This window comes from Quercus robur, chromosome 9 (genome assembly GCF_932294415.1).
Source record: "Quercus robur chromosome 9, dhQueRobu3.1, whole genome shotgun sequence".
Taxonomy (NCBI): Eukaryota; Viridiplantae; Streptophyta; class Magnoliopsida; order Fagales; family Fagaceae; genus Quercus; species Quercus robur.
The window spans coordinates 7,952,553-7,966,604 of record NC_065542.1 but is presented as its reverse complement, the minus strand read 5'-3'; the positions used below and the strand labels follow the sequence as shown (position 1 = coordinate 7,966,604).

General features: G+C 33.9%; 2 protein-coding genes across 2 annotated transcripts; one reads left to right on the top strand and one right to left on the bottom strand.

Annotated features, from left to right (window-relative positions):
- The first annotated feature begins 6,704 nt into the window (after window positions 1-6,704).
- Window positions 6,705-7,494, top strand: LOC126699982 (uncharacterized). Its single transcript, XM_050397964.1, has 2 exons — window positions 6,705-6,997; window positions 7,098-7,494. The coding sequence occupies exons 1-2, from the start codon at window positions 6,908-6,910 to the stop codon at window positions 7,239-7,241; spliced, it is 234 nt and encodes a 77-aa protein (XP_050253921.1). The 5' UTR covers window positions 6,705-6,907; the 3' UTR covers window positions 7,242-7,494.
- A 1,140-nt stretch (window positions 7,495-8,634) lies between these two features.
- LOC126698716 (uncharacterized) lies at window positions 8,635-13,555 on the bottom strand. The gene is made up of 6 exons (XM_050396113.1): window positions 12,640-13,555; window positions 11,896-12,058; window positions 10,601-10,777; window positions 10,413-10,496; window positions 9,713-9,794; window positions 8,635-9,487 (listed from the first exon to the last, which is right to left on the bottom strand). The coding sequence occupies exons 1-6, from the start codon at window positions 12,924-12,926 to the stop codon at window positions 9,045-9,047; spliced, it is 1,236 nt and encodes a 411-aa protein (XP_050252070.1). The 5' UTR covers window positions 12,927-13,555; the 3' UTR covers window positions 8,635-9,044.
- Window positions 13,556-14,052: the final 497 nt, after the last annotated feature.

The window sequence follows — 14,052 nt, the reverse complement described above, 5'->3', positions numbered from 1 at the left end:
TCCATGGAAGAAGAGGGTTTAGGGATACAAGAGGCTAGAGCTAAAAACATAGCCTTGTTATCAAAACTAAATTGGAGAATGTATCAAAAGCAAGAGGCTCCGTGGGCAAAAGTAATCCTCAACAAATATTGCTCCTCATCGAGAGTGAGGTCAAGAGATCCGGAGAAACTCCCTTCTTTTCCAAACTAGAAAGCTATCAATCTTGGATTTCCCACTTTTAAGAAAGGAATTTTCTGGGGAATAGGAAATGGTACAGGAGTTAGTGTGTGGTTAGATAATTGGATTAATGGTGACTCTCTTAGGGCCATGATCGAAGGTCCTCTGAGGCAGGAAGGGCAAATCATGAAGGTGGCTGATTTGAGATGTGGACATGATTGGAATTGGGGGATCATTTCTTTCGACCTCCCTGAGTGTATCAAAAATAGGATTAGAGCTATTCCAATCTGATTGTTTGGGGATGGGAAGGATACTATCACGTGGAAGTACTCAAAGGATGGGGAATTCTCCATCAAATCGGCTTATCAACTTGCTAACCAAGGAGAGATCTTAGACACTCAGTTTCATGGGCAGTGGATATGGAAATTGGATATTTTACCTAAGATTACTAACTTTCTTTGGTTATGCATGCATGGTAGCACTCCTGTGAGAGATGTCTTGGCATTAAGGGGTTTAAACTGTGATAGGGTCTGCCCAGTGTGCAAATGCCAAGATGAAACCATTGTGCACTTTCTTTGGGATTGTTGAATTGCTTGAGAGTTTTGGATAAAACTGGAGGTCCCTCCTCACTTGTAACTTGTAAGCTCCTTTACTGAAAATTTTGATATTTGGTTAAAAATGAATTGTTTGAGCACAGTGGGGCATAAATGTGTAGTCCCTTGGTCCACTTTGTTTCTGTTTGCTGTGGTCTTTATGGAAAAATTGAAACGATGTGGTTTTTGATAACACCATTCCAAGCCCGATACTTGATAGAGTCTGCACTAGCCAAGCTAAGGAATACTTCTATTGCGTGAGTAAAGTTAAGAAGTTAGCATCCAAAGTCCCCATCTTAGTCAGCTGGACTAAACCTTCATCGGGTTGGCATAAGTTAAATACTGATGGTGCATTCCTCGGTAACCCAGGTAAGGCTAGTGGTGGAGGCCTTATTAGGAATTGTTAGGGGAATTGGATTAAAGGTTTTTCAAGATCTATTGGGTTTACGACTAGTGTGATGGCTGAGTTGTGGGTGTTGAGAGATGGCCTATATTTAGCCATTCAGCTAGGAATAAACTTTCTTGAAGTGGAATTTGATGCCAAAGTAATAGTGGAGATGCTTAATAGCACTAATTGTTCTAACAGAAAACACTCCCCTATGTTACATTATTACAGGTCCCTCTTGTCAAGGCTCACGTAGACTCGAGTGGTCCATGTTTTTAGAGAGGCGAACAAATGCGCCGATTTTTTTGGCTAGGAGGGGTTGCTCTATGAGGGAAAATTTTGTTATTTTGATGCCCCACCCTTTGTTGATTTAGTTAATTTGCTTGTGTCAGATGTTAATGGTCGGTCTGACCTTAGGCTTGTAGCTAGGACATTGGCCTCTGTGGCCAGTTTGAAATATTGCTATGTTTTGTTCTGTTTATATTCAAGCCTGTTACCCCACCCCTCCCCCCCCCCCCCCAACAAAAAAAAAAACACTTAGGAATAGTACTTAGGTGTTGTTTCTTAGGTTCCTCTCTTAAAATTTCGATCTGTAGTTTTTTTTTTTTATAATTTTTAATTATTTTTAATTTTATGGATGGAAATGTATTTTTTTAGTTAAGTAGCTACATAATAAAATCTTAAAAGGATAACTTAAGGAACAACACCTAAGGTGCCGTTCATATATTTTTTTCTAAAATAATTAATCGAATGGTTCTTAATACTTCTTATTTAATATAAGTTGTTGGGGTTTTGAGATTATTGTAGCTAAGAATGAATGTTTTGAGTGGGTTAATTCAAAAATTTTAATTCAGTATTTTTACTCAAAACAATAATGTTTATACCATTCATTTATTTCGAAATTTAATTATTTAACTAATTATTCACTTGTAAATGTAACAAGAAATTCGAAAATCAATCCTACACACAGTTCAATTGCCAATTGGAGGGGATTGTCAAATGTTTTTTTTTAGATCATAACAACTTAAGAGGTGGGAATGAGAGGGATTAGATGAGATAATATCATCGAGTCATAAAGTTCTTGTCAGATTGGTAATAAATTTGTGCATTATATGTTTGCTAGGCTAGAACCCAATTTTTACTATTTTTGAGTAGATAAAGTTTCTGGCCCCCAAAAAAAAAAAAAAAAAACGGCTTCTCTATGTTTCTTTCTTATAATCGTCATCTCTCTCTCTCTCTCTCTTAAAGCAATTTTATAAGACTTCATTTTTTGTTATTTGCAAATTAGCCAACAAACTAAGGGAGCTTGAGTTTCTAACACATGCATAGAATCTTCAAAATAAAGTAGTGTTATATGAGTTTTCTAACACATATAAGTATATAACTAAATTGCCTAGTATTTTGGTATAAAATGAATTATATCATGATGCAGGGACAAACAAGAAGGAAAAATGTTTTGGCAATACTTTTACCCACATGTTTTTTGTTTATCTATTTCCCTAGTCATTATCCATTGATTCTAAAAATTGTTTTGCACAAGCTTATAAAAGGAGAAGGGATTAGTATGTCCATTAATTATTGTTTAGTTAATGAATTTATTTAACGAAAATTTTTAATATCACTTTTATAGAAAATATAAAATGCTGTAAAAAAAAATCAATATTTTTTTTCATCGCAAAAATAGTTTACCTTTTCTTTTTTATAAGGAGTATGAATGGATGACAGAGATTCCCAACTCATCAATTCTTTGGCTTCTATCCTATGCTCTATCCACCAAGTTACAAGAAGTAAGTCATTTGAGCCATTAGTGCAAGTGGTGCATCATATCAAAAATATGATAAATGAAAGTAAGATAACATAGAAAAATCAAGAATATGAATGCTTACTCTGTCACTTCATATGACGTGGCTTGCTTTAAATCAATAAAGTTTCTCCAGTAGTCTGGATAAGGTTATCTACTTCTTGTTGATGCCAAAGTTATCTTTGTGTTTTCTTGCCGTCCTCCAACTATTATTTTGAGATATTGTATTAAAAAGATATCTTTGAGTTATCAATGAAGTTATCTTTGAGTAAATCTCTGATTAAGAAATTAACAACATATTGTTTAGACATTGCATCTAAAAAATTCCATCATTTGTAGTTTGATTTAAATTATTTTGTTAAATCTTTCTTTTTCTCATTCTTAGGTAAGTGCACTGAAATGAAGCAAATTGACCAAAATAGATTGAAGTGGACCAAATTAGATCGAATTTGACCGAACTGGAATAAAATGGACCAAAGACCGAAGTAGACCAAAATGAATTGAACTGGACCAAATGGTTCCAATTCTTACTCTCTTTTAAATTTTTATTATCTTTATTAATTTCATTCATTAAACTAAAGTAAAGATGCAGGAAAGAATTATAAATCCACCAAAAGAGAGAGAGAGAGTAATCACCTTCTTGTGTAGGAAAAATATGGATTAAATGAGATAAAATAATATATTGTAAAGAAGATGGGGATAAGTAGAGCCAAAATAAAAGGAAGAAGAATGGATGGAGGAAGTGTAACAGTAGGGTAGAGAATGGTGGAGAGATAAAAAGGTAAAATAGAGGGGAAAATGTTGGAGGAAGTGAGAAATTAAGAAAAAGAAGAAGAGTTTAAATTGATAATAAGAGTTGGAAATTGGTGGATGATGTAGCACAATGAGAGAGTAGCAACATTAAATACTACGTTTCAACTTTTAGATATTACTAGCAGCAAACTCCCGTGTTGCGCGTGATAATTATTTTAATGGTAGTTTTATTAAAAAAATTTACAATTTAAACTAATCTAATAATGAGTAATGTATTTCGTAATTATATTTTTATTTATTATAGGAACAATTATAAATGTAATATAGGAACAATCCAAAACACCAAAAAAACGTAAACTAAAAAAAATTAATAAAACTTAACAATGATTAATTGAACCAATATTTGGATAAAATTTTGTTTTTAATAATCTATTAAGGTTATTTTCTTTTTAGAAATTATAATTTCGGCCACCCAAAACATATTATCAAATGAAAAATTATTAGCAAAATCTAAGAATTAAATTTCTATACAGGCATTGTTATAAAATAATAATAATAAAAATAAAATTGCAAAAGTTAAAATTTGTCACCTATCCGATTATTTTTGTTTGGCTAACCTTTGCTTTTCTTTAAATGAATGACATTATAGAGTACTTTTAATACAACTATTAAGAGTACTTTGTCCACCACAAAGGATTAGAAAATAAACAAAAAATTAGTAAAGTTTCATATTTTAATATATATCTAAATTGAGAACTATAAAAAATCATGCTATGTAACAGAATAAATACCAAATTATCCAAATCATGCTATGTAATAGAATAATATTATATTTTTATATGCTATATTTAATTCTTTAGAATGCAATAGGATAACATTTAACAATCAAAGAGAACAAAAAATAAAAAAAAACAACAACAATTAAAAAAAAAAAAAAACTAAATCGCATTAACTCAAAATAGAGTTTTAAAGAATATAAAAAATTATCAACCTAAAGTAGAGATGCAAGAAAAAAAAAAAAAAAAAATCCACCAAAAAATTTAGAGAGAGAGAGAGAGAGAACCATTTTTTTTGGTGAGGGAAAACTATGCATAGAATAGAAGAGATAATGACAAATTTATAGTAAGATGATGTGAATAAGAAGAGCCAAAAATAAAGGAAGATGAAGGGAAAGAGGAAGAATGATATTAATGTAGAGGGTAGTGGGGAGATGAAAAGGTAAGAGAGGGAGAAAGATTGAAGAAGTAGTGGGGAGATGAAATGGTAAGGGAGAGAGAAAAGTTGGAGAAGGGAAAATATTAAAAAATAAATGTTAAAAACAATAATAAGAAAATTGGAAAGAAACAAAAAAATTCCTTAAAGCTTGAAAGGCTTCAACGTTGTTGTTGTTTTTTAATTAAAATAAAATTGCAACAGTTAAAATTTGTTACCTATCCGATTATTTTTGTTTGGCTAACCTTTGCTTTTCTTTAAATGAATGGCATTATAGAGTACTTTTAATACAACTATTAAGAGTACTTTGTCCACCACAAAGGATTAGAAAATAAACAAAAATTAGTAAAGTTTCATATTCTAATATCTAAATTGAGCACTATAAAAAATCATGCTATGTAACATAATAAATACCAAATTATCCAAATTATGCTATGTAATAGAATAATATTATATTTTTATATGCTATATTTAATTCTTTAGAATGCGATAGGATAACATTTAACAATCAAAGAGAATAAAAAATAAAAAAAACAACAACAACAATTAAAAAAAAAAAAACTAAATCGCATTAACTCAAAATAGAGTTTTAAAGAATATAAAAAATTATCAACCTAAAGTAGAGATGCAAGAAAAATAAAAAAAATCCACCAAAAAATTTAGAGAGAGAGAGAGAGAGAGGGGGGGGGGGGGGAGAGAGAACCATTTTTTTGGTGAGGGAAAACTATGCATAGAATAGAAGAGATAGTGATAAATTTATAGTAAGATGATGTGAATAAGAAGAGACAAAAATAAAGGAAGATGAAGGGAAAGAGGAAGAATGATATTAATGTAGGGGTAGTGGGGAGATGAAAAGATAAGAGAGGGAGAAAGATTGAAGAAGTAGTGGGGAGATGAAATGGTAAGGGAGAGAGAAAGGTTGGAGAAGAGTAAATATTAAAAAAATAAATGTTAAAAACAATTATAGGAAAATTGGAAAGAAACAAAAAAAATCCTTAAAGCTTGAAAGGCTTCAACGTTGTTGTTGTTGTTGTTTTTGTTTTTTTGTTTTGTTTTGTTTTTTTTTTTTTTTTTTTCCTTTAAGCTAAAAGACTCGCATAAAACCCTAAAGATGAACTGAAAAGGTTTTGGGTTGAGCTTGATAGTGGAACTAAATAAATAAAAGGTAGGCTGGATTAGTGGGCTGGATTAAATAAAAGGTGACAGTGAAAGTAAATAAATAAGTAGTGGATTAGATTTATTATAGGGTGATAGTTGAAGTAAATAAATAAGTAGTGGACTGCATTTATAGGGCTGAAAATTGTAAAAACTATTTTAAAATTGTAGGACAAATTATATTTATATAAAAAAAATAACGTGACAGCTGATGTAGCGCAATGTGAGAGCAGCAATATTAAACACTATGTTTTAGCTTTTAGTAATAATATATAGATTATATAGATATAGATTAATTGATTCTCGATGAGGCATCTTTATATATGAATTATATACATGTAAAAAGGCAACGTGAATTTCGTTTTAGAATTCCAAACAATTTTGGCCTAACAAACTAAACGAAGGGACTAAAATAATTAACAAGCCTTTGTACTTATCTCTTTAGAAATGCACAAAATGGGGAGTGAGATTCGAACCCAAATTCTCAGCATAATAAGAATTAGATAATGTAAACTCAAAGATGTTAACTAATTGGTTGTATGCATGATACTTTAGTCCCACGAAATGTCCAAAATAATTTAGACGTTAAATCCACCACTTTTGCTTTCAATAAATTTGAATAAATACACACTCAAATCAGGTGCTCTTTTAAAAATTTGTTTTGTTCTGCTGCTTTTTCTTTTTCCCATTTCCTTCCTCTCACAACAATATTCGTTGCTTTTCTTCACCACCAAGGCATCTCGCATTCCTTTGCTTTACTTTCTTCATTCCTCTAAAGTCTCTGAAGATATATATCATCTAAAGGTCATATTGTCTCTTCTCTAAGAATCAAACAAAGCTCTCCAGGTTGCAATGGCTTCCGGAACTATTTACGTGACAGTGCCTGCGGTTGTTGTTGCTGCTGGGATTTATTTCTTTAATATAAACCACTATAGACCTAAGGTAACAGAGCCACTCTATGATTTTTCCTTCATCTTGTAACTTCAACTCTTATTTTTGTTGGTAAAGTTTATAAGCTAAGCTATTTTAGTGTTACATTCAGGAACATGAAGGTGGGGTTCAGGCATCTATGAAAAATATGGTGGCAAAAGCAAAGCAAGAAGTGAAGAAGATCGAGATGCCAAAGTTAGCACCACAGTTTGATGGGTTACACTGCTTTGAAACCTTGGTGGGTCATCATCGTTAATAGGTCTGCTTGGCTTGGCTAGTTAGCATGAATTATGAATATTATATCTTTCTGCCAGGTAATTGTGGCATGATATTGAAACATCCGTCCTTCAAGATAATTATTCAAAGGTATTTCAGTTCTTGATAGCAGATTAGCAGCTATGTGAATATTAGTGATTCCGATGGCAACATCATTATTTCTGTCACAATAGTTCGTCAAAGATAATTTGCTTAATCATCCAAAATTCTTTTGCCATATTAATTGTTAACTACTGGATGTTTTACAAGGAGAAATTAGTTAAGAAAGAAAGTGCAGAATATTATCCAACCAAAAGCAAGAAGTACAGAATATTCAATGTATGAATTTTCAAGCAAGGTTATAATGATTCGTGCATGGAGTATATTTCTAGTTTTCTACACAGTATTGGGTGACCCATTATCTTTGTTTAACAGAGAAGTAATAAATAGGAAGCATAGGAAAAGAATATTCAAATAGAGGTTTTTTCTTTCTTTAAAATAATATCATTTTAATAATTATTTGGCAAGATAACACTGTTTTGAGAGTGTTTTGCAACATAGTTGTGTAAAATTCCCGTATCAAGCAAGGTGTAGGGGGAAGATTTGAGGAAGATATTGATGCCTATAGAGAGCTTCTTAGAGAAGCAAGGCTTTCATAATCAGAACATAGGGTCTGTTTGGATTGAACTTATTTTTGCTGAAACTGAAAACTGAAAACACTGTAGCAAAATAAATTTTAAATTGGTGAATAGTGTCGTGGGACCCGTGAACAGTATCGGAACAGTGCATGAACAGTGACATTTGTCTCATGAACAGTAAATTTTCTGTCTTCCCTGAAACGCGTGAAAGCAAAAAAAAAAAAAAAAAAAAAAAAGAGAAAAACGCAAGTTCCGCTGAATCCAAACCCACACATGGTGTACTCACAAGGCTTAAATTGGATGTTTAAACACTCACTTTTGAGATATCAATACGAAAGCTTCTGAACCATATATGCAGATATAGTGAAGCATGGCCTGAGGAGGTATATGCAGTCATAGAGAAGCATGGCCTCAGGTTGCCTCCGCAATCATGACTGCATCAAATCAAATAATTTTTAAAAAGTCTTGTAGTTTGTACTTTGTAGCTCAATTGGCCCCTCTTGGTGTTTCCAATAGAGATGTTTAGGATTCAAATCCCCCCATCCCCATTTTAACAATCGAATTATCAAAATAAAGAAATAAATAAAGAAGTCTTTAAGTTTAAAGGAGGGATAAATCCAACTAAAAAAAAGTACAAGCATTCTATGCAATAAAGTATAATGTTTATTTAATTACTCTGATGTTCATGGAGAAAGTTCACACCAAGATGAAATTAGATGAACATAAGAAATGAAAAAACTGGAAGTAGCAAAGCTATAAACCCTGAACTAGTTGCACTTTGGCATCCTCTAATACAAAATTTCTGCTTTAAGTATTTACGGCGATACAATGTGTTTGTATTCTAGATGAGACTGTAGCAGGCACAATGTACCAAATAAATATAAAGAAAAGCAATAACCTTTCATCCTTCCTAATGGCCTGTTTGAATTGAGGGGAGTAGAGTAGAGTAGAGTTAGTTGGAAATTAGTCTAATATCCAGCTAACTCTACTCTACTCTACTCCACTCCCCTTGTTCCCCTTTCCTCCCTCCTCAATCCAAACAAGCCATAAAAGAGTTTGCATGACATAAAATATTGATAGAGTATCTCTCTCGAATAGGATGAAATAAAGCTAACTCATACAAGATATAAGTTACCATTTCACATTCTCGGATAGATTCTAGCACTTTACTTAAATCTATTTCCTATATTTCCAAACCTTCTGGCCACTCCGAATATCACTGCCTTAGTCAAGAGTCCCCGATCAAGACTACAAGCAAGTATGATAGCCCCACCAAAAAAAAGTAGCTTTGGTATGTTCCTCCCTGATGGTTTGTCAGATGTTGATGCTATTTGTGTCTCTGACAAATTTTCAGTGTCTCCCAAGAATCTCAGGTACTCTGGACCTATTTTAGAGTTGATCTGAGCCATAAAGGCTGGCCGAGAGAGTGGTGCACCTGATGCTCTTGCTTTTTGGTAGGCACGAAAACCAGGCTCAATCTTCTTGACAGCTCCCCACATTCCTTTCCGTATTCCAAGCTTCGCAAGTTCCCATGGGATGCCCATATCTTCATAATGGAAGAGAAGCACCTCACAAGCAGTCAGCTGGCCATTACCTCTTTTTGATTCCACTGGTTAAGTCAAATGGAAATGAAACTTTGTTAAAACAATCCATTAGTGAGTCTAGGACTACACAGAATGCAAATATACTTTTGGCAAACAAATTATCTATATGTTCGATAACAACTTTGGGATCAATTTCAAATTGGTTTTAATCCTACTGGATGAGTGAGTTAAATTACCAAGAAAAAGATACTAATTAATTTATTACAATAATGAAAAGTGGCATGATTTACCTGCTCGAATGCACCAACTTGAGTAATAAAGGTCAACACGCCTCGGCGTGTCACGCCTTGGGACAGAAGGACAAGGTACTCCCTAAAGGGGAAAAAACAGATGGCTGTTAACATTAGAGCTTCAAAAACTGAGCTGCAATAAAAATGTAAACACAAAGAGAAAATGACACAGGAGATCCCTCTTTTCCTTCCAAGTGCTTTCTAATATCCGATCATTCGTCTCTTTTCACTAGCATCATATCAGTTATTTCCACCCCTATTTTGTACCAAAACCATTTGACTGCTAATTTGAGAGTATTTATATGTTGTTCTAAAGTGCCCTTCCATCCATCCTTAGCTTCCTTCCAGGCCACAATTATCCCACGATCACGTGAGACTTGGTTGCTCAACATTATCCCCAAAAATACATCTCATATGAATTATTTTTACTTATGATGAAAAGGTTTCCCTGTATAAAACAATAAAAGCACATTCCAGCCACCCTACAATCCTATGGCAATGACTTCTTTAGTATATCAATCGGTGGTTGAACTCAAATACCAAAATTAATACCCTAATACAAAACACTTTAATTCACACAAGCAGTTCCTAAAAAAGCTAATCAAGTCCTACATAAGCACACACATGTTCCTGTTGTCACCATTATTACTTAATTCAATTAATGTAAAAAAAAAAAAAAAAAAAAGACTTCTCCTCATACCTTTGTGACACAGTAATATGATCTTCCGGATTCCCATATTCGACGACCAATTATGTACTCTCTATCTTTGCAGAAAAAGGGAAACTGTGCCACAAAGCATTGACAAAGATAAGCACATGTGACTAAGGTAATCTATCAGTAAAAAAATAAAGAAAATTGATGGGTCAAAATGGTTAGGGAAGTCTCACCTTCCGTATCCATTGCACTATCATGGTTCCCGTGGTGGGACACTCTTCTATAGTTGTAGAAGATGCAAGCATGTCATCCCAATTTGATCGGAACTCATCATCCCAAAAAAAGTCCCTAACTAACTCTGGTGTGGCATCCTCAAAGATAGTGCTGCTACGATATTGTGGAGGACCATGCTAACAACCCAAACAAGACAAAAACTATCACATACAGTTTTATTGACATGATTAAAGATTTCTATGGAAGAAAAGAGTTAATTTGAATGCAATCCTGTAACGACCCCGCCCCAACTATGTAGATATTGTCTGCTTTAGGGCTCATGTCCCTCACGGTTTTACGGTATTGTGGAGGACCATGCTAACAACCCAAACAAGACAAAAACTATCACATACAGTTTTATTGACATAATTAAAGATTTCTATGGAAGAAAAGAGTTAATTTGAATGCAATCCTGTAACGACCCCGTCCCAACTGTGTAGATATTGTCTGCTTTGGGGCTCATGTCTCTCATGTTTTTGTTTTCCCTCAAAGCACACAACAGTATGAGAAAAGGCCTCTACACATTAAAAGAAGGTCACTCCTTATAAGCACATCCCCATGTGCTTCTCTAGGCAATGTGGGATTCTATGGATTGCAAGACTTCCTTTTGGGTCATTACAATCTACCCCCTTTTGAGCACACGCGTCCTTGCGTGTGGGACCCACACTTCCGGGTAAGGCATAGCTTTGATACCATATGTAATGACCCAAGGAAAAGCGCGCCACATCTACGCTATATCTCAAAAGGACTAGTCACAATTGAGACTCTTTGTAGTTGTTAATAAAGCCTAGTTCAACCCAGTAAATACCCGATGCGAGACTCATCACACACCTACACACATCACACAATCAATCAAATTGGGGCATCACAATCTCCCCCACTTAAATCCCTAACGTTCTCATTAACGCCCACTTTGTGGGGTAGTGTCTCCGAGCCCACACAAGATTACCGGGCCGGCTCTGATACCATAAGTAATGATCTAAGGAAAAACGCTAATCACATCTGCGCTATACCTCAAAAGGATTAGCCACAATTGATACTCTTTGTAGTTGTTAATAAAACCCAGATCTGCCCAGTAAATACCCGATGTGAGACTTATCATACACCCACATACATCACACAATCAATCAAATTGGGGCATCACAAATCCGATGTAGCTCTAGCACAAGACCTAATATTATAGTTCAATTGATCGTTCAAATTACCACTTTATAGGTTTGAAGAAATTCTTCAACCAAAACAAAAGGTAACTTACCTTGGGATCTCTTTGCCATGCTTTGTAGCTCATATTTGGCGCAGAACGATCCATCATTTGTATCCAAGGAGGACCTCCATCTTTCATCTCTACAAGCTGGCATAAACGTTCTAAATCCTCCTTGTTCACCAAATTAGGCTTTTGTTCATTGGGCTGCAACATACTAAACAAGAAGAATCAACCAGTAAGATATTTGATTCAAATAATGTTTGGGTAGGAAGGTAATGGAGGCATTTAATCTCCAAGGATGCCAAAATGTGCCTTAAGTTCAAATTGTAATCTCTCTCTCTCTCTCTCTCTCTCACACACACACACACACACACACAACCAAACATGATTGTATAAATAGCATTATACGATTGAGAATTTGGGCATCCCTTGGAGAGTAAATGCCCCCATAATCATCTGCACATAAATATGCAGGTACAAATGTGTTATCTTCAGTTAGGCCATTTGAGTTATACGAGTCCTCACAATAATTCTTGGTAGAAAAATAGTCTTAGGATTTCATGATAAAAGTACAAATTGAATTACTCACTATCATTAATCAATATGACATTAGAGATCCTATGTTCATGATAAATTACATATAATGACAAATATTTAATATGCTCAAATAAGAACCTGAACAAAAAGTAGCAAACTCACAAATCAAATAGTAATAGAATAATACCAAAAAAAAGAAAAAAGAAAAAAAAAAAAAAAAGAGGAGAGAATAAAGAGAAGCCAATAAATCTCAAGTACCTGCAATCTTCATATTCATTAAGTGGTGCAGAAGATTGTGTCTTATCCTCCCCAGTATTCAAGGTCCAAGCTTCACTGCCTTTTGACCTCAACCCCTTTAATGGAGACATAACCGATGCTAAGGGTGATGAAGGAGAAGATAAGTCAATGGCTTTTGACACAAAACAGCTCAATTTGTCACTCCCCATGATTGCCCATTTGGGTTTCCAAGCCCATCCAGTGAGAATTCCAAAAACAAAGGCTACACATATTGGAACCAGAAATACCAAAACCTCAATTAAAGCCATAAAACATTTAGAACAAAGAGAAGAAGAAGTAAACAAAACCCAGTTAATGATGGAAAATAATTAGAATTTACAAAAGTTCAGATTTTGATAGTACTAAGTGTGAAAAAAATTGAAGGAGAGCAAGGTTATGGAAGATTTTTTTTTGAAAAAGCAAAAAAGAAGTCAAACCCAGGAAAAAAATATCACAAATATTTGGTGAAAAACCAGAAGATTGGAGAAAGTTTGCGCATATCGATTTGGGTATTGATTGAGACATGAGCGGTGGGAAGAGGCTTTGAAAGGAAAAGGTTAGGCTAGTTTATGATTCATCAAACTAATAATATATGTCGTTTAATGGCTTGGAGAAAGTTACAACACTAATAATATTGACGTTGAAATTGGTGGAGGAGAAGTTTTTGAGGTTTTGGGGTAACCAAATAAATGTGAGGAAGAATCAAAGGCCAAATAATAGTTGGATTGTGCAGAACAAAGGAGACAAAGATACGAAGATATTTAGCATACAGAAACATGGGGACAAATTAAAGTCAATAAATAATTTCTTGGTTTGCCTCTTGTGTGAATAGCAAGGAAAGGTGCATGGGTTTTGTGGGAGTTTGGTCTCTTGCTTTTAGCGTTGGCGAAATCCATGGGCGTTTGGTCTCTTTGTATTTACATCAGTAAATACAAGAGTGAGACAATACGAAGTACTCTTAAGTTTAAGAAACCTTCTCTCCCTTTTCGTGTGTGTTAATACTTGGTATTTAAATAAAAAAGAAAAAGTATTTACATCAGTACAACAACTGTACAACGGAGTAAAAGAAGGTTGAAGGTTGTTATTTCGGATAAGGATATGTTGATATTGAAAGTTGTTTGAGCAATACTAGGAACAGATAAAGTTACACAATATTTGTCATAATTTGCTAACATTAAGCCATGTAAGCAATGTTAGATAAGATAAGATTACACAATTTTTGTCACAATTCACCAACTTTCGGCAATGCTAGGACCAGATAAAGTCACACAAATGTTAAAACTAGATAAAGTTACACAATTCTTGTTACAACTAACCAAGAACAAATAAGATTACACAATTTTTGCCGTAATTCACCAACTTTCAGCAATGTTAGGACTAGATAAAGTCACATAA